The following is an 18537-nucleotide window of genomic DNA, read 5'->3' as shown; positions in this document are numbered from 1 at the left end:
CAAGGTAAACAGCAGAAATAACATTCTGCAAAAACTATGCGGAACAACTTGGGGAGCTTCAGCTCCAACTCTTTGATGCACAGCCCCTGGGCTTTGCTACTCTGTAGCAGAATATTGCGCACCTGTATGGATAAACAGCCCACATACAAGACTTGTCGATGTTCAACTTAACTATACGATGAAATTAATTACTGGGTGCATAAAATCTACACCTATTCACTGGCTAGAAGTTCTTAGCCATATACTCCCCCCGCACTTACGACGACAAGAAGCTCTTATTCGGGAGTATAGTAAGATCCTGCTAAACCCCTCTCTACCCATTCATGGTTATACCTCTGTTCTTTTAAGAGGTCAAGAAATCCACCACTCCTTACAGCTCTTAAGCTGCTGGCCAAACATCAGAGCATCACACAAAAGTGGATGGAAGCATGGAATAGCTATACCTCCCAAGATATTTTTGAGCATATTAATCCTAATAATATACCTCCAGGGTTCAATTTATCCCAACACATATGCGTGACATACAATAGAATTAGAACGACTCATGGGGTGTGTGCTGATTCTTTGTATAAATGGGGGAAGACATCTTCAGCGCAATGTGATTGCGGGGCTTCCCGACAGACTATCCAACATATAGTGAGGGAATGCATTAATAGAAAATAGCCAGGAGATTTTAAGGACTTCCTCTGCGTAACAATGGTAGCTACTGACTGGATTTCCAAACTCGACATCAAACTCTGAAATGTTATTTCTGGTTTCCTCTTAGGTTTTATTACTGCTTCCTTTTAATTGTTTTAACTCTTTTAACTTGTAAATATGAAATGTTTTTAATATTGTGTGTGACCAGCCATACGCTAAATAATAATAAATAATTAAGAACAAGCACCACTCACAAGCTAGGCAGGAAGTTCATTTGTGAGACTTTAATGTAATGAACTTGAGCCTTGATTCATAGTCATGCTGTTGAAGATGTAATAACTGAAATGAATAATTGAAAATCCACAGTCATCCTTAACTCATCTCAATTGGCTTCAGAATAAATGCTGGATAAACCAAAAGGCCCAATATAATGAAAAACAATTAAAAGCCAGATACGTAATATAAGGGAAATGACTTAATACACCTCCATATTTTACTAAAGAGTTTTTCCTTTCTTTTAGCCTTCTGAGAACTAGCATTTGGTTGTAAATTAAAATTCAGACAAATAATCCAATGGTACAAGCAGCACATCAGCAGAAAAACAAAACCATACAGTATGAGTCCCTGCCCTTCAATCATATAATGGAAAGCTATTAAGAGTAATTTAGCATTTGATATAATAGTTCATTTCAACCCATACTTGTAATCTTTTACTGAGGTGTCTAAAGTTTGCGTAATAAATATTGATCACCCAGCCTTCTCCATTATTTCAATAGATTATTTTACTGGGTAGTATGTATTACATAGAGGCAAGTGTTTCTACTTAATCTGTTTATTTGTTTATTTTTGCTTTTTAGATTCCATCAGGTGCCATTCCTGTAGGTATTTTAAGTGTACCTTCTTTTTGATGTGTTACTTTTACCTTTTACCTCTTGAAGGTTTTTTTATTTATTTTCTTTTATACAAAAAGTATTTTACACAATAGTGTTTGAAACTATCACAATTCTTTGTGCTTTCTTTGTAAACTAATTGTTAAAGCAAATGTCATCATTTGGTTTCAAAGCTAAAGCTAGATTACTCATTTCAAAAATGAAAAGTGAAAGCTTTCATTTTCCTACACAAGAAATACAAACTAGCTTGTCATATTAATGCTTATTTATTATTTTACTTATTAAACAAGTTTCTACAGCTGTCCATCAAGAAAAATTAAGCAAGCAAAAATTAAAATCAGAATAGAATTAACCAAATTAATTTAAAGAAATGTATCCTTTCTTTAAATATACTTAATATGCTTATGAGCGAGAACCACTTAATGCAGTAAAAACTACTTCTATAACTAATAGTAGAAGCATGAGTGAATATTTTTCCCAATTGTACTTTGTGTTTCATGCATTTGGCTATCTATATATATATAGCAGTCTTTTCTGTAATACTGCTAGATCTCAAGTTTAATGTGTAAGACAGAACCAATAGGGAGAAAAAACTCAATATATCAAGAATGAAAAAAATACTTGGAATTCTTTCCCTGATTGCTGGTTCCTTTCAAATGATTGTAGTGACCATCAGACCTCCTCAACTGTAAAAACACAGATAACCCAGCCAAGAAAGTTAAAGTCTCCCTAAGTAAATCATGAAGTCATTAAGTGAATCAGGCTCCCACTATTGATGCTGCTTGTTGGAAGAATGCTGGGTACAGATGGCAATCACGTGACCCTGGGATATGCTGCATCCATTGTAAAAACATGCCTGTTGCTAAGTACCTGAATTTTAATCTCATGATCTTGTGAGAAGCTGCAGTGGCTTTAAGTGTGAGGGGTAGTTGTAAGTCACTCTTTTCAGTACCGTTGTAACTTCAAATGGTTGCTTAATGGATGGTTGAAAGTCAAGGAATAGCTGTATTTCTTTACAGATAATTCAAAAATCTTAAGTTTCCAATTAATCAACAGATGAACTGGCATGCTAAATATCTTCATCATAATAATGTAATTTTTCCCCATTATTAAGTATCATTACATGAAGAGACAGGAAAAAATCATTGCAATATTTTTGGAAAGGGAAAGTCTCAATACTGTGGCTTTTGGACTGAAAATCGATGGTATTAAAACAGCCCTTTATTTCTCTGTATTGCCTTGGAGCCCAATGGTTTTCTGTTAGCACATCATCCTTTATCTGGGAAAATACTATTTAATCTCAAGGATACTGTCCAAAGGATACTGTCCAAAGGATACTTGCTATTTCTCTGGTGCATAGGGTTGTCTTACTTATTCAGAAGGGTAGAATTAGCTATTCTGCACAAAATTGGAATAAATCAAGTCAAGAATGAAATTCAGGAATGTAGAGAAAAGAGTGTGCTATTTCTGCAGAGTTTCTGACTTGCTTATTTTTAATTGTTTTGCATCTCATCATCTTTGATTATAGTGTTAAAGTAAGGATTGTCAGGCTATGCTACACTGAAGGCAATTTGTCAGGATGATTGTTTTTTTTATATATTTTTAACAATTTCGTAGCAATTGTTCACATGCAATAAAATGATATGAATTAAACTGGAGGGATCCATCAATCTGTCACTGTTGTACTCTGTTTCCCTAGATGATATGGTCCTTTTTCTGTTGTTGTTTTTTTAAAGTTCATTCATAGCCATGAAAATTAACATCTCAATCTTCTGTTATATGTTGCAAAATCCACCGCTCCAAACTAATTGCCAAAATTTCAAAGCTGCTGTGCTTTCCAACTGCATAAAGCATGCTGGCAGTTTTCTCAAGACCTTCAATGAAAGCTGGTTCTATTGAACCAGAAATTATCCTTTTTCCATTGTTTATTAAAATTCAGGTTGTTCAGAATGGGCTTTTCTAGTGAATATATCATCAATAAATCGAATAGGTATTTTGCTATGGTCGGAGGTTTTTTGTTCATATAGCAGATGGCTAGGGTTCTCAACCTCCCATTGCTTTTTTAAGTTTGTTATAGAAATAAATGTTAATTACCAAATTGTCCTAAACCTGCTATGATCAGAGTCTTAGTTACTGAGGGAAATAATGGAGCTTTGTCTTTCATATTTTGGTTAAAAGCAGTGAAGTGGGAATGGGGCTTTATTTTCCAATATCTCCCTCCAATTCAAAAGAGAAATTGCTATTCCAGCAATTTATGTTGATTGCATTTTTCTCCTGAATGTCATTGTTAATCCAAATATCTAATGCTATCATTAAAGTAGTCTTTATGTATATGTATATATTGTTATTATCCCTTTGAGAATGTAATTATCATCTTGTTTTACTTTGAAGACAAAGGACCCACTGCTCCATCTGTTTCTAAATGATTACAATACATTTTTCACCGTGACTCAGAATGGAATAGCCCGTTACCTCACCTTACTCCAGCCAGTTGACAGAGAATTTCAGCAGTTGTACACATTTTCGGTAAGCAATGTGATTTTAAGAGTTTTGTCAGAATGGCACTGGTAATTTTTTCAACTATTGCAAAACTGAAAATTTAATTTGACAGAGATCTTAAGAAAACTGTTAGAATTTCACAGAATTGAACAAGCTATGGAACATAATAAAATGATCAGACCTTGCGTAACGTATAAAATAGCAAGTAAGTAAGGTTAAAATTAACAAAGCTATGTAGTTATACAAATGTAGCTGATGGGTCTCTAGTTGATATGGTGAAGTGTTTAATATACATTCAACCATACAGTTTGAAAGGTAGGATTAGAGTTTAAGATTAGCCCTGACCAACTCATTGGACTTTCTGAGAAACACTTGAAATGATATCAAAGGAAAACTAAAAAAATATAGAACCACGGGATTCCCAATACATAGTTGTCCAAATTCTGCTAGAAACTATCCAGTGATATCTATCTATCTTTAATGTAAGCCATCAGTTCTAGTCTTGGGTTATGGCAAATGATTAAATGTTGCCCCAGCACAAGTGATATGTTTTTGTCTCCAGGAATGATCTGGTCATTTATTGAATGCAGCTTTCATACTTCAGACCAATGTTTTCAAACTGTGCTCCTCTGAAACCTAGCATTTCTTTAAAAATTGTAAGAAACCCTGGATTTTGCTTCCTGAATACTTCAGGGTGTGGGTAGTGGGTGAATCCTATAGATTTTTTACTGCAAATCATGAAAATACCATTTTATAGAAATCTTCTGTTTTTACACCGTGGCAGTGTGCACCCTTCAGTACCTGTTGGCTATGTTGCAAACATGAAAGAAATATACAAAAACATGGAAATGTTGTTAAAGCACATTCAGTATACCAAAGACAACTGGAATATCAGGGAGATCTAAAAGTAATGCCTTTGCTGCTTGGAATGCAGCTCAGTTATACCAAGTACTGTTGTCACATGTGTAAATAGGACAGCCATGCAAGAGACTCACAATAGATTAAACACTCTGAAAGAATTTGGTTTCAGGTCAGAAAAATATGGCACATACTGTAAGCCACTTGTTGATGCGACAAAGATATTTTTTGACTCCCCTTCAAATAAAATTCTGACTGTTGAAAACTTTTGTGAAAATGATGAACAAGGAAAATGAAGACTTTCATTTATTTGAGACTGATGTTTCCAAGAATAACTGATGCCAAGATTAAGGAAAGCATTTTTGTTGGTCCACAGATTATATATGTCGTCAATGACAAGGGGTTTGAAGATCTGTTAGCGGAGCCAGAGAAAAAACCCTGGAAAGCATTTAAGGATGTTCTTGAAAATTTTCTTGGCAACAACAGAACACCAAACTACTGGTTAACTAACTTGTTAAGCATACAAGACAATGAAGTGCAACATTTCACTGAAGATTTATTTTCTACATTCCTATTTGGACTTCTTCCCCAATCATCTAGCTGCAGTCAGTGATAAACATGGTGAAAGGTTTTTACCAGGACATTGCCACAATGAAAAAAATGGTATCAGAGCAACTGGAATCCATCAATGCTGGACACTGCAGTGAGATGCACTGGACAGTGAATGCAAGCAAAAATCAGCAGCCAAAGACTTTTAACCCTATTGAACCCATGCAGCATGTCAGAACTTTATGTGGCTAAATACATTATAGTCAATAGAAGTTAATTTCATATTTCTCAAGATTCCTACGTGGTACAGCCATTCTGAAATTACTTTTGTGTTCAATTTTGTGTTCATAATCACCAAACATTTTTCAGGAAGCAAAACTTTTTTGGGGGGAAAAACGGATTAAGGACAAAGAGAAAGTTCACTCAAGCACAGCCAATTTTTTTTCTAATATGAGAGCTTTGCCTCTTGAATAGGATACAACAACATATCAATAAAGGTAGTCCTCATTTAGCGACCACAATTGGGATCTGAAAATCATGTAACCAGCATGGATTTATGGCAGTACTTCCCTCTCCATCAGTAGCACTGCACTTGTTAAGAGAAATATTGCATAATTGCAATTTACAAGGTTTTTTCTGCATTCTCCATTAATTCTGCTTGTCACAAGCTGATTGGGAAGTACACAAATATCACTCACTTGACTATGGGATGCTGCAATTGCCATAAATGCACTTCACTTGCAAAGTGACCAAATGATAATTACATTACTGCAGGAACTGCAACATTTATAAATGATTTAGGTCTCCACAAGGCATGAAGCTGTTTTTGCTTCTTATCTCCCTGATCTGTCCAATTCATTGAAACTGACATTCCTGATAACTACTTTATTTTAAAGTATTTTTACCTTAATTTACAGTATTTTATTTTAAATTGTCAATAGTTTGTTGAAAAAAATTGAAAATTGTTAATAAAACCCCTTATGTAGGCTTTATTCCTACCAGTTTAGTCTAGTGGTTAATGCACCAAACTAGAAAGCGGCAGGCGGTGAATTCAAGTCCCACCTGAGACACGAATGCAGCTGGGTCATTTTGGGCCCATCATACTCAGCCTAACCCACCTCACAGGGTTGTTGTTGTAAGAGAAGGAAGGTGTGTTGGATATATTCACTGCCTTGACTTACTCGTAAAAATAATAAAGGTGGGATACAAACAAACAACAAACAAACAAATCGCTATGTACCTGTTATATGCTGGGTTCGTTGCTTGATTGATGAGACGAGGCAAGTGAGTTCAGCAAGAATCATTCTTTATTTGCTTACTGGAACTGAACTGAGAAACAGGGCTGCGAATGCAGCTATTTATACCCTGGCCTCTAGGTGGCAGCCAATAGGTTTAAAGCAACCTATTGACGCCTTAGAAGCAGCCAATGGCGGCACTGGAGACTGAGGAGCTGGGAGCCATTAGCCAGCTTCCCTGCTTAAACAACCTTCCAGCAATTAACCCCACGTGATACTATTTAGTAAGACAAAAACCCAATACATCACACCCCTCCCCCCTAGAATGTACACATATTATAATAACAAAAGGGATGACTACAGCAATTACAAGTTTTACAGAGATACAAAAAGAAGTATGCAAAAGTACACCTTTTTCTGTTTGCTAATACAGAGGCTCTCCTGGCTAGTAGCAATTCAATAACACATACAACATTATAGCTCAGTTATTTTGGAACAAAATCTTGTAAATACGCAGGACGCTTGCGAACCCTTGTAGAACGCCTGGGAGAGCCAGGCACTCCCCGGTCCACCAGCTTGCCCGCCGGGCTGGGTAGACCAGGGTCCATAAGTTCAAGCAAGTCTGGCTGACTCGGAATTCTCTGGGTGGCCATTCCAGGTCGGCCCACCCCAAAGTCTAATCCTTCCGCAGAGTTAGCACAGCGGCTGTAGTGTTCTGGTTGACTTTCTCCATCAGGGGCCCCATGTTGCACTCCCGGGCTTTGCCCCTCTATGACCACCTCCCCGTTGCTTTGACTGCTTGGGTCCTCAGAGCATATGGATTGATCAGCCTGGTTGCCAGTTTGCGGCCCGTGGATGGGACCTGGGACAAAGTCCTTGCTTTGTGGCTGTTCTGGAATATGCTTCCTAAGCTGATCAATATGGCGAAGAACGACTCGCCCACCTTCTAGGCCCATTTCGTATGAGAGAGGGCCCGATGTTTTGGTGATTTTCCCTGACACCCACAAGTTCCCATGCCCATAGTTCTGGGCCCACACCCCGTCACCCACTTGCAACCCCCTTGGGGGTCTTGGGTGGGAGGCCTCTGCTGCCACCCGGTCTGGGTGCAACCTGTCCAGTTTCGTGATTAGTCGCCTTCCCCAGCGCAGCTCTGCTGGGCTTTTGCCCGTTGCCATGCATGGTGTGGAATGTTGGCAGAGCAAAAAGTCGGCCAGTCTGTGGTGCCAGTCCCCATTCACTATGCGCTTTAGTGATTCTTTTGTGGTGTGCACCATTCATTCAGCTTGCCCATTACTAGATGGGTGAAATGGAGCCGGTGTTGCATGCCTAATGAGGTTTGCCCTCAGGAAAGCCTGAAATTCTGCCGCAGTAAATTGGGCCCCATTATTGGACACTATGACGTCTGGCAGCCCGTGCAATGCAAAGAGTTTCCTAAGCACCTGGATGGTCCTAGCAGTAATCATATTTGCAATTGGTATAACTTACAGTCATTTAGAGTGGCTGTCTACCACTATATGAAATAACTGTCCCTGAAAGGGCCCAGCAAAGTCTATATGAATCCTCAACCAGGGGTGTGTGTGTCTCCTCCCATCTATGGATCAGAGCATGCGGCATTTCAGGCCTAGACTGCTGACACGTGTAACACCCATGTACTTGAGCTTCAATGGCTTTATCTAATCCTGGCCACCATAAATAGCTTTGTGCCAAAGCTTTTATGCAAACAATACCCAGATGACCTTCATGAAGTGATTGCAATACCCTGTCCCTTAATGAGGTAAGAACAATGACCCTGTTCCCCCATAGAATACAACCCTTACGAGCTGAGACCTCGCGTCTCCTTGTGAAGTAGCTCTGGAACTCAGGACCCGGGCTTTTCTCTAGCCACCCTGTGTGGACCCAAGATAGCACTCTGCTTAGTGTCTTGTCTGCTGTCATTTCTGCGGCTATGTCCCCCGCGTGGAGGGGGAACTCCGGCAAGTCCTGAATGGACAAAACGTGGGCCGCTGGGGCCGGATCTGGTTCGATATGAGGCAGTGGAAGCCTGCTCAGGCCATCTGCATGGCCCATATCCTTGCTGGGTTTGTGAATTAGCTTAAAGCTGTAAGCCAATAAAAAATGGACCATCTTAACATTCTAGGGGATAAGATGTGGGGTGTCTGTCTGTCTATAGTGAATAACCCCAATAGTGGTTTGTGGTCTGTGAAGACTGTGAATTCCCTGCCGTATAAGTAGTCGTGGAATTTTTTTACTCCAGCTACTATGGCCAATGCCTCCTTATCAATTAGTGCGTAATTACGCTCTGCAGAGGACACTGTCATGGAATAAAAAGCAATTGGGACTTGAGTCCCAATGCTCTACAAGTGACTTAGGACAGCCCCCACCCCGTATGGGGATGCATCACACGCAAGGCATACTGGTATTGATTCCTTGAAGTGAGTGATCGTAGAACTGACGGACAGTAGAGCCTTCAATGCTTGAAAGCTTTTTTCATGAACACTAGTCCACTTCCATGCAGTATGTTTGTCCAAGAACTGGTGTAACGGCTCTGCCACTGCGGCCTTGTTAGGAAGGAATGCATGGTAAAAATTTAGGAGGCCTAGGAATGCCTGAAGCTCTCCATCTGAATGGCTTTCACTTTTGACTCAGCAGGGTGGATGCCGTCGGCATTGATATGGAAACCCAAGAACTCACTTGAAGGGACTCCAATACTACACTTATTCTTTTTAAGTTTGAGGCCTGCATCACGCAGCCTTTGAAGGATGGCTCTGAACCTTCTTGCCAGCACCTCAGTGGACTCACCAGCAATGAGCACATCATTGAAATAGGGGCAAACCCCCAAAATGCCCTTGAGCATAATGCCTTGAAAAATGCCAGGGGCTACGCTGACCCCAAATTGCAGGCATTTTACTTTAAACGTCCCCCTGTGGGTTACAGTTGTCTGTGCTGCAGCTGTGGCCTCGTCTACAGGAAGCTGTTGGTAGGTCTGAGCCAAATCTAATTTTGCAAAAATTTACCACCTTGTAAGGATGCTAGGATGTGGCTTACTACTGGTATCAGGTATGCATGCTGTTTCAGTGCACAATTAATTGTGCATTTGTAACAGGCACAGATTCTGACCTCCCTGTTGGCTTTTAGTGGTGTGACGATTGGGGTCTCCCATTCACCCCCATCTACGGGCTGAAGTACTCCCTGTCCTACGAGTTTAACTCAGCATCTTTGTGTTTAAGAGCAAATGGCACTCTACGAGGTTTAATCCTGACTGGCACTACAGTAGGATCTAGTTTAAATGCTATTGGTGGACCCGAGTATGTCCCCAGACCTGAGTCAAACACATCTGCGAATTCCTCGCATACTGTCACTAGACTCGTGACTTGCATCCGGTTGATTCCGGTTACTTGGATGCCTAGTGCATCAAACCAATCGAGCCCAATCAGGCTCGTTTGCTGATCCCCTACTATGACTACATCCAGGTGCCCAGAAAACCCCTTAAATATGACAGCCAGTGTGGCCTCACCCTTGACTGCGACGCTGGCATTCTGGAAGTCGGTCAGTATAATGTCAGATGGTCTCAGCTTGGCCCATCTCTCGCTGCAATTGCAGACAAAGTTAAATGTCTGAAGTGATATAATGGATATGGCTGAACCCATGTCCAGCTCCATCTTGCAAGGGACCCCTTGCAGCCCCACCTGAAGTCTATACTTCGGTTTAATAGGGTGGCGAGCTTCTATGTGGCAAATGCTTCTGCAGCTGGAGCAAAACCCTATGCTATACTGCCCCGGGGGCCCGGTACCTCTCCTAATCAGAATGTCCGACTGGTGATTCGATTGCTGGCCCTCTGGCGACCTCTGCAGACAGACACGATGTGGCCAGTTTTCCCACAGGCACAGCACGTGGCTGTCCAGAACCTACAGTCTGTGCGTTGGTGGCAGCCACCACACCCTGGGCACCTAAGAAAGGGATTTACCTTGTAAGTTGCCCCTTGTTGCTTGTCGCTGTGACACTGTTGGTCGTTGTGCCTTTGTAGCTTGTCAACTTCCGTGTTGTCTTTGGGGTCTTCCATGTATTTGGCATCCTCATGGTAGATGGCTTCCTCGTGCTTTGCTGTTTTGGCAGGCCGCATGGCTCGTACGGCCCCGCCAGAGGCTTCATCCACCATAATCTCTTTCAGTGCATCTGGGAATGACAGAGTCTCTTTGGTGAAGAGTTTTTGCTGTAACTCTCGATTTCGGAGACCGCAGACAAGCCAGTCTCGGAGCCTCTCCTCTACGTCAGAGAACTGGCACAGGCGTGCGGCCTGCCTCAATGCCGCGATGAATTCAGATGCTGTTTCACATTGTTGCTGAACCCTCTGTTCGAATGCGTGGCGCCAAGCGATTACTGATAGTTTGGGCTGGAAATGGTCGCCGAGCCGTTTCTTCAAGTCCGCGAAAGTCATGGACTCCAATGGCGTTGGCGCGAACAAGTTCTCTGCGATTTTGAACGTGGCTGGGCTGTACACACAGAGGAGCATAGTGGCCTTCAGGCTGTCCTCGGCAACTTGATTCACACGGAGATAGTTCTCGACCCTGGATAGGTATGAAGACCATCTTTCTGGGTGAGCTATATCAAATTCTTCCAGCTTTCTGACCTTTGCCATTTCTGCTGGTCTTCGCAGCTGGGGCTCGGCGTCTTCTTATTCTGCTCCTCTGTATGCCCAGGGACTGATTTTCTGGGCGTGTGGTCGCTAGCGTGGCTGTGCTAGGCCGACCATGGGGGGGATTGCTTTTCCCGCCAGGTGCGTTCGGCCTCTCCCCTAGTGACTCTCAGCTCTGTTGGAGAAGCAGGATCCCACCCTCGTCGCCAGTGTTATATACTGGGTTCGTTGCTTGATTGATGAGACGAGGCAAGTGAATTCAGCAAGAATCATTCTTTATTTGCTTACTGGAACTGAACTGAGAAACAGGGCTGCGAATGCAGCTATTTATACCCTGGCCTCTAGGTGGCGGCCAATAGGTTTAAAGCAACCTATTGATGCCTTAGAAGCAGCCAATGGCGGCGCTGGAGATGGGTTGTCTGAGGAGCCATGAGCCGTTAGCCAGCTTCCCTGCTTAAACAACCTTCCAGCAATTAACCTCACGTGATACCCTTTAGTAAGACCAAAACCCAATACATTACAGTACCCTTTTATCAACATCTTGTAACATTTTAGACCTCAGGTGTCTAATTTTTTTTCAGGTAATGTTTATGTTTTCTAATGCTGTCGCTTGCTATGTTCTTTGTTTTATTTTTTTAAAAAGCTAACTCTTTCATTTGCTGGGTAGTGACAGTAATAAAGAGTATATACAAATCTATGTTATTACAGCCCTTGAAAGGTGAAAAATATAATGAAAGTATGTTCCTTGGATTAAAAAAAGAAACAAAATGATGATCCACACTTATGAATATTTTATCCACATGATAATCATTGGAAATTTGTTAGAATTATTTTTATGTGAGGAGACATTTTTTACATATCAGACACCAACAATTATGTTAATCTAAAACTATTTTTGGATTCCTATAGACCAGTGTTTTTCAACCACTGTTCCGCGGCACACTAGTGTGCCGCGAGATGTTGCCTGGTGTGCCGTGGGAAAAATTGAAAAGTAATTATAAAATACTTTCTTTGTGTTTATTTGATTCCTATTCAAGAGAATTACTTTATATATAGTCAATATAGGCACAGAGTTAAATTTTTTAACATTTTCTAATGGTGGAGTGCCTCGTGATTTTTTTCATGAAACAAGTGTGCCTTTGCCCAAAAAAGGTTGAAAAACACTGCTATAGACAATAAATACCTTTGTTTTTAAATTCAGTTGAACGTGAAAAAAATATATAGATTAATTCCAGTCTAAATGAGAACAGCTTTAATTCCACTAAAATCAATCAGATCTATAATGAGTCATTTAAAATGGGAATTAAGCATACACCATTCATAATGGAGAATGGGATCTTTAAAAAATATCATAAAATAATAATTTTAATTTTAAATGACTTTTTTAAATGCGAATGATTTTTTCCAATGCATCTATATGTGAAATGTATTTTATGCATATTAAATACATGATTAGAGATGGCTTAAAAGGAGTTGGTTTCTAAGTATTCAAACTAATAACTTAGTAATTTAGTAATAACAACCAGAAGCAGAATGTCTCCTTGGATTTTATATACATTATTTTTTTACATCTATTTATTCTGAAGATTACAGCTTCCGATGGAGTACAAGAAAGTTTGCCAGTCACAGTCAATATTTTTGTGCTTGATGCAAATGATAATTCTCCAACCTTCTCAAACATATCATATAATGTCAAGATCTACACAGACATGAGGCCTGGAGAAAGCGTTATCAAGGTAATAGAGCAGTTTTTTCTCTCTAAGTTTTCAGCCATTTTTTTAAAATAAAAATAATAAGACCTGGGAAAATAAATTTGTGTTATGGAACAAAGGGATTATGATATAACCTTAGAGAGAGAGTATAAAATTCAATTGCATTTATTATTGCTTTATTGCTTTACATTTTGTCTTTTCCCATTTTTTTCTCTTTTTCGCCTTTTTTCATTTCTTTATTCTTTTATCAGCACTTTTCTTTTTTCATTACATGTTTTGTTCTTGAAAAATGTTTAAATAAAGATTAATTTAAAAATTAAAAATTTAAGTAGGAGGAATTAAATTGTTTTTAGGAACTTTGCTCTTTACTAGAATCTTCTAGAAAGTCAGCTAGGCTTACAATTTGACATGTTTGCTAGCCAAATAGACTCATATTTGACAACAGACAAACTAATTGCTCCTTCACTGTTAAGTTGGTGCTTCCTCTAACAAGTTGACAAAATATTCCGTTGCCAATATTATTAGATTTTTATGACAAATATCAAATAATTACTATCAATTTTCTTTACCATGCTATAAATTGTTGCTGTGATAAATATTTGTCCCGATGGTAATTATTCAGCCAACTTTTTGTATGCATTGTGAATGATGGTGGCATGAGGATTTTAAGTAATGTAGTGCCTTAAAGCTTGGCAAAGACTTCAGTTTTTAAATTAGTTTGCCCTACCTTGAATTTTGGTTCCACATTTTTTTTTCCCAAGCATGATCAATAACACGCTTTGAAAGCTTGATATGACTTTCAAACTATTAGAAATTACCTTGAAATTGAAAGGTTTATGCTAAAGATAGATTCACATTTTATATTTTTAATTCTGTATAGGTACTTGATTTAAATTACTCCTTCAAAACAATTTTTGAAAATCACCTATCCTCTAAAAGTAATCATTGGTTGATGCTGTTTCATGATCGTTCAAAGTTATGATTCTTTTGAATAAGTTGTTGTGATTGGTCCTCAAAGTTCCAGCTATCAAAGCACCATAGTGGTCATGTGATTGTGATCTGAGTGTTGTGCTTGTATAGTTGCAGCATTCCACAGAAACATGGTTACAATTTGTGACCTTTCCTGCTGGCTTCCCACAAGCAAAGTCAATAAGGAAGCCAGCAGGGGAAAATTACAAGTTGCTTAGGTATGTGTGCCCCACCGGTGTCCCCTCTCTGAACTTCACTATACTCCCTCTGCACTTCCCCATCACTGGCACAACCTTGCACACCTTGTCCTATTCATCAGTGGCCACCCCAAGCCACAGTCATGCTGAACTGCCCGTATCACTTGCACACACTCACGCACCTTCTTTTATCTGGCAGCAGCTGCCCCAAGGCCCACTGCACTCCTGGTGTGTCTTCTTTGATACATACATAAACCACATACCTCGGCTCTTTTATGACTCATGGACTTCAATGAGATTTAAGGTGCTGGTACTTACCTTTAAAGCCCTACATGGCTTAGGCCGGAAGAAATATCAACAACCTAAGATACGCAGATGATACCACTCTAATGGCAGAAAGTGAAGAAGAACTAAAGAGCCTCTTGTTGCGGGTGAAGAAGGAGAGTGCAAAACTTGGGTTGAAACTTAACATTAAGAAAACCAAGATCATGGCATCTGGCCCTCTCAATTCCTGGCAAATAGATGGGGAAGAAATGGAGGTAGTGACAGATTTTATTTTCCTGGGCTCCAAGATCACTGCAGATGGGGACTGTAGCCAAGAAATTAAAAGACGCTTGCTCCTGGGGAGGAAAGCCATGGCAAATCTAGACAGCACACTAAAAAGCAGAGACATCACCCTGTCAACAAAAGTGCGTATAGTCAAGGCTATGGTCTTCCCAGTTGCAATGTATGGCAGTGAAAGTTGGACCATAAGAAAGGCTGAGCGCCAAAAAATTGAGGCCTTTGAACTATGGTGCTGGAGAAGACTCCTGCGAGTCCCTTGGACTGCAAGGCGATCAAACTGGTCAGTCCTAGAGGAGATCAATCCTGACTGCTCTTTAGAAGGCCAGATCCTGAAGCTAAAACTCAAATACTTTGGCCACCTAATGAGAAGGAAGGACTCACTGGAGAAGAGCCTAATGCTGGGAAAGATCGAGGGCAATAGAAGAAGGGGACGACAGAGAATGAGGTGGCTGGATGGAGTCACTGAAGCAGTAGGCGTGAGCTTAAATGGTCTCCAGAAGATGGTAGAGGACAGGAAGGCCTGGAGGAATGTTGTCCATAGGGTCGCGATGGGTCGGACACGACTTCGCAGCTAACAACAACAACAACACTTGCAGGACCATGTGCTACCAGGAACGAATTCCCATCGCCCAGTACGCTCACACAGAGAAGGCCTCCTCAGGGTACCGTCGGCTAGACAATGTCGGCTGGCGACCCCCAGGGGAAGGGCCTTCTCTGTGGGAGCGCCAGCCCTGTGGAATCAGCTCCCCCCTGAGCTTTGGATGGCCCAAGATCTCCAGTCCTTTTGCCGCGGCCTCAAAACACTCCTTTTTTCACCTGGCTGACCTGGACTGACAGGGATTTTAATTATGTTTACAATTTTTAATTTATTTTTAATTTTTAATTTATTTTTAATTTTTAATTTTAATTTATTGCACAGAGGCCTTTAATTTTAATTTTATCTTAATTTCTGTATTTATTGCATATTATTGTTGTTAGCCGCCCTGAGTCCTTCGGGAGATAGGGCGGGATATAAGTCCCATTAATAAATAAATAAATAAATAATTCCCAGAATTCCTGAGTCTGCATAGCTTACTCAGGAATTCTGGGAGTTGAAGTCCATGAGTCATAAAAGAGCCGAGGTTGCCTACCCCTGAGTTAGGGTAATGAAATGTCTGCAAGAAAACAAGCAAGTTCAGAGAGCACCAAGAACCCCTCATTTCAACTCTGAGCTACAAGTATTCTCCATTGATTCATCCATACTTTCTATATTTAAAAAGTTTATAATAGTTATTGGCCCACTGATCATGAAAATTTTTCAGATCATTTAATAATAAATACAGGAGTCATCCTAGTATTGCCAGCTATTCATAATGTTTACATTGTTTACATTGACTGTTAAGTAGATTTAAAAAGACAGTCCAAACACTTTCAAGGCTGATTCTCTAGATAGTTATTAAGGTAAAGTTTCCCCCGCACATGTGCTCTAGTCATTTCCAACTCTAGGGACCAGTGCTCATCTCCGTTTCAAAGCCGAAGAGCCAGCACTTGTCCGAGGACGAGCGCATGGTCATGTGGCCGGCATGACTAGACGCCAAAGGCGCACGGAACGCTGTTACCTTCCCACCATAGTGGTCCCTATTTTTCTACTTACATTTTTACGTGCTTTCGAACTGCTAGGTTGGCAGAAGCTGGGACGAGTAGCAGGCGCTCACTCTGTTATGTGGCACTCGGGATTCTACCCGCCAAACTGCCGACCATCTGATCGACAAGCTCAGCGTCCTAACCCACTGAGCCACCGCGTCCCTTAGATAGTTATTGGTTTTCCCTAATTCAGATCTGACTGCCCTTAAAATACTCTCTTGTGTAATTAAAACAGAACATATTTGGATTTCGAGACTGATGAAAACAGCTAGCTACTTATTTCTCTGAATGAAAGAATGACCGTGAAAGGATCTATTATACATGTTTGATTTTCCAATTGAACTCTAGGTATTTGCTTTTCTCAATGAAACCTTAACCATAATTTTCAGAACTCTAATAATGAATCTTATAATTCATTAAATAGTTTCTTCTTTTATTTCCCCCCCTAAATCTTCTGGTTATGGGGGTTATTTTTTCTTTAGCATCTCTTGTACAGTACAGATTTCCTAGGAATAGAAACTGAAATAAATGCTGGCTCAGGAATTCTGGGAGTCGAAGTCCACGAGTCATAAAAGAGCCAAGGTTGCCTACCCCTGGACTAGTCTAACACAATGTCACATTGTTTGAGCCATCTTTTTTTTTTTTTATTTTTTTATTGAAAAGTTTTAAAATACAATTTTCCTTTAAAAAACCCCCCTTCCCCCTCCCTCCTCCCCCCCTACCTCCCCTCCTCCCCCCTCCCTCCCCCCCCTACCTCCCCCCTCCCCCCCCCTACTTCCCAGAGCTGAATACAAGGTATATATATATATAAAAAAAAGCAAACCTAAGCAACCATATACTAACAACTATAAATTCTAAAATCCATCACTCTCTAGCTTATATAGGATAAAACAAACCTTAACAATATTAAATATATATATATAAAAAAAAAACTAGAATAAGAAAAGGACACTCTCTAGCTTATATAGAATGAAACAAACCTTAATAGTATTAAACATATATAGTATTAATAGTATTAAACATAAGGAAAAAAAAGAAAAGAAAAAAAAAACCCTTCTCAACCCTATACTTATCCTAAGTAAACTCCATTGCAAACAAAACTTGAACTTTAATCCAAAAAAGCTCACCCTTTCCACAAAACCACCAAATATAAAAATATATTGCGTCTACACCCAAATCTTTTCCCCCCTCCCCTACTTGACTACTTGACTATATCGTAAAAGTTCCAAAGACTTCTGCGATTCCTGCTACTTTCTCTTCTTAGATCGTTTTGCAGCAGCACGCGTCACCCTCTGTTTTATAGATTCATCCGACGAGGTTGTATCTTGATCTCCTCCAACACCGTTGTCTTCTATCTGACCATCTTCGGCCTCTTGATGCACTCCTTCTCCAGATCCCTTTCCAGCTTCCAAAAGTGTTAATGGCGTTGCATTTAAAACATTATTGTAGAAATCACGCGCTTGCATCACAGTAACCAAACGGTACTTTTTACCTTCGTGCGTCACCATCAACCCCACTGGAATCTCCCATCTGAACCTTATATCTCGCTGCTTGAGCTCTTGCACAAGAAATGTAAAATCCTTCCTTCTCCTTAGAATCTTTGGAGGAATTTCTTTTAAGACCAAAACTTCTTGATTAGCAATCATAACTTTAGTATCATAAGCAGCTTGTATAACTTCATCTCTAGTTTCCCTTTTTGCAAAGTATACCACCACATCTCTAGGCAGCTTCCTCTGTCTGGCAATCCATGAATTCACACGAAACACTTTGTCCATGCCTCCTTTTATCTCAGATGCTGGCTGTTTCAACACTATTTCAAAAGCCTCAGAAACCAGCTGCTTTAGATCTTCCTTAGTATTCTCCTTTAAGCCTCTAATTCTAATGGCAAACTGCATCTGAAAATATTGAGCAAGACACAGTTCCTTTTCCATTTTATTTTCATTCTCCAATACTTTTGTTTCTAATATAGCATTCTTTTGAGTCAAGTCTTCTAGCTTTTCCTCCAATTCTTCCACACACTGAGCCACTTTACACACTGAAGTCAAGATGTCTACCCTCATTGCTTTGAGCTTCTGTTCCATCCTCTCCTCCATTCTCTCCTCCAATTTCTCCAATTTCTCCTCCATCTGTGCAAATCTAATATTAATTGATTCCAAAATTACCTGGGTA

At 40.1% G+C, this 18537-nt stretch overlaps 1 protein-coding gene across 1 annotated transcript in view; it reads left to right on the top strand.

Moving 5' to 3' along the window:
* PCDH15 (protocadherin related 15) overlaps positions 1-18537 on the top strand; it is a gene marked incomplete at its 5' end in the record, with an annotated part of 435974 nt that overhangs the window by 169858 nt on the left and 247579 nt on the right. Inside the window, 2 exons of the mRNA XM_081330024.1 lie at positions 3921-4055; positions 12890-13039. Of these exons, the coding sequence (XP_081186150.1) occupies positions 3921-4055; positions 12890-13039 (285 nt within the window). The remainder of the gene's footprint in view (positions 1-3920; positions 4056-12889; positions 13040-18537) is intronic.

This window comes from Vipera berus, assembly GCF_964194415.1.
Source record: "Vipera berus genome assembly, chromosome: 5".
NCBI classification, from domain to species: Eukaryota; Metazoa; Chordata; class Lepidosauria; order Squamata; family Viperidae; genus Vipera; species Vipera berus.
The sequence above is the reverse complement of the archived record's forward strand: the minus strand, read 5'-3'. Positions and strand labels throughout refer to the sequence as shown.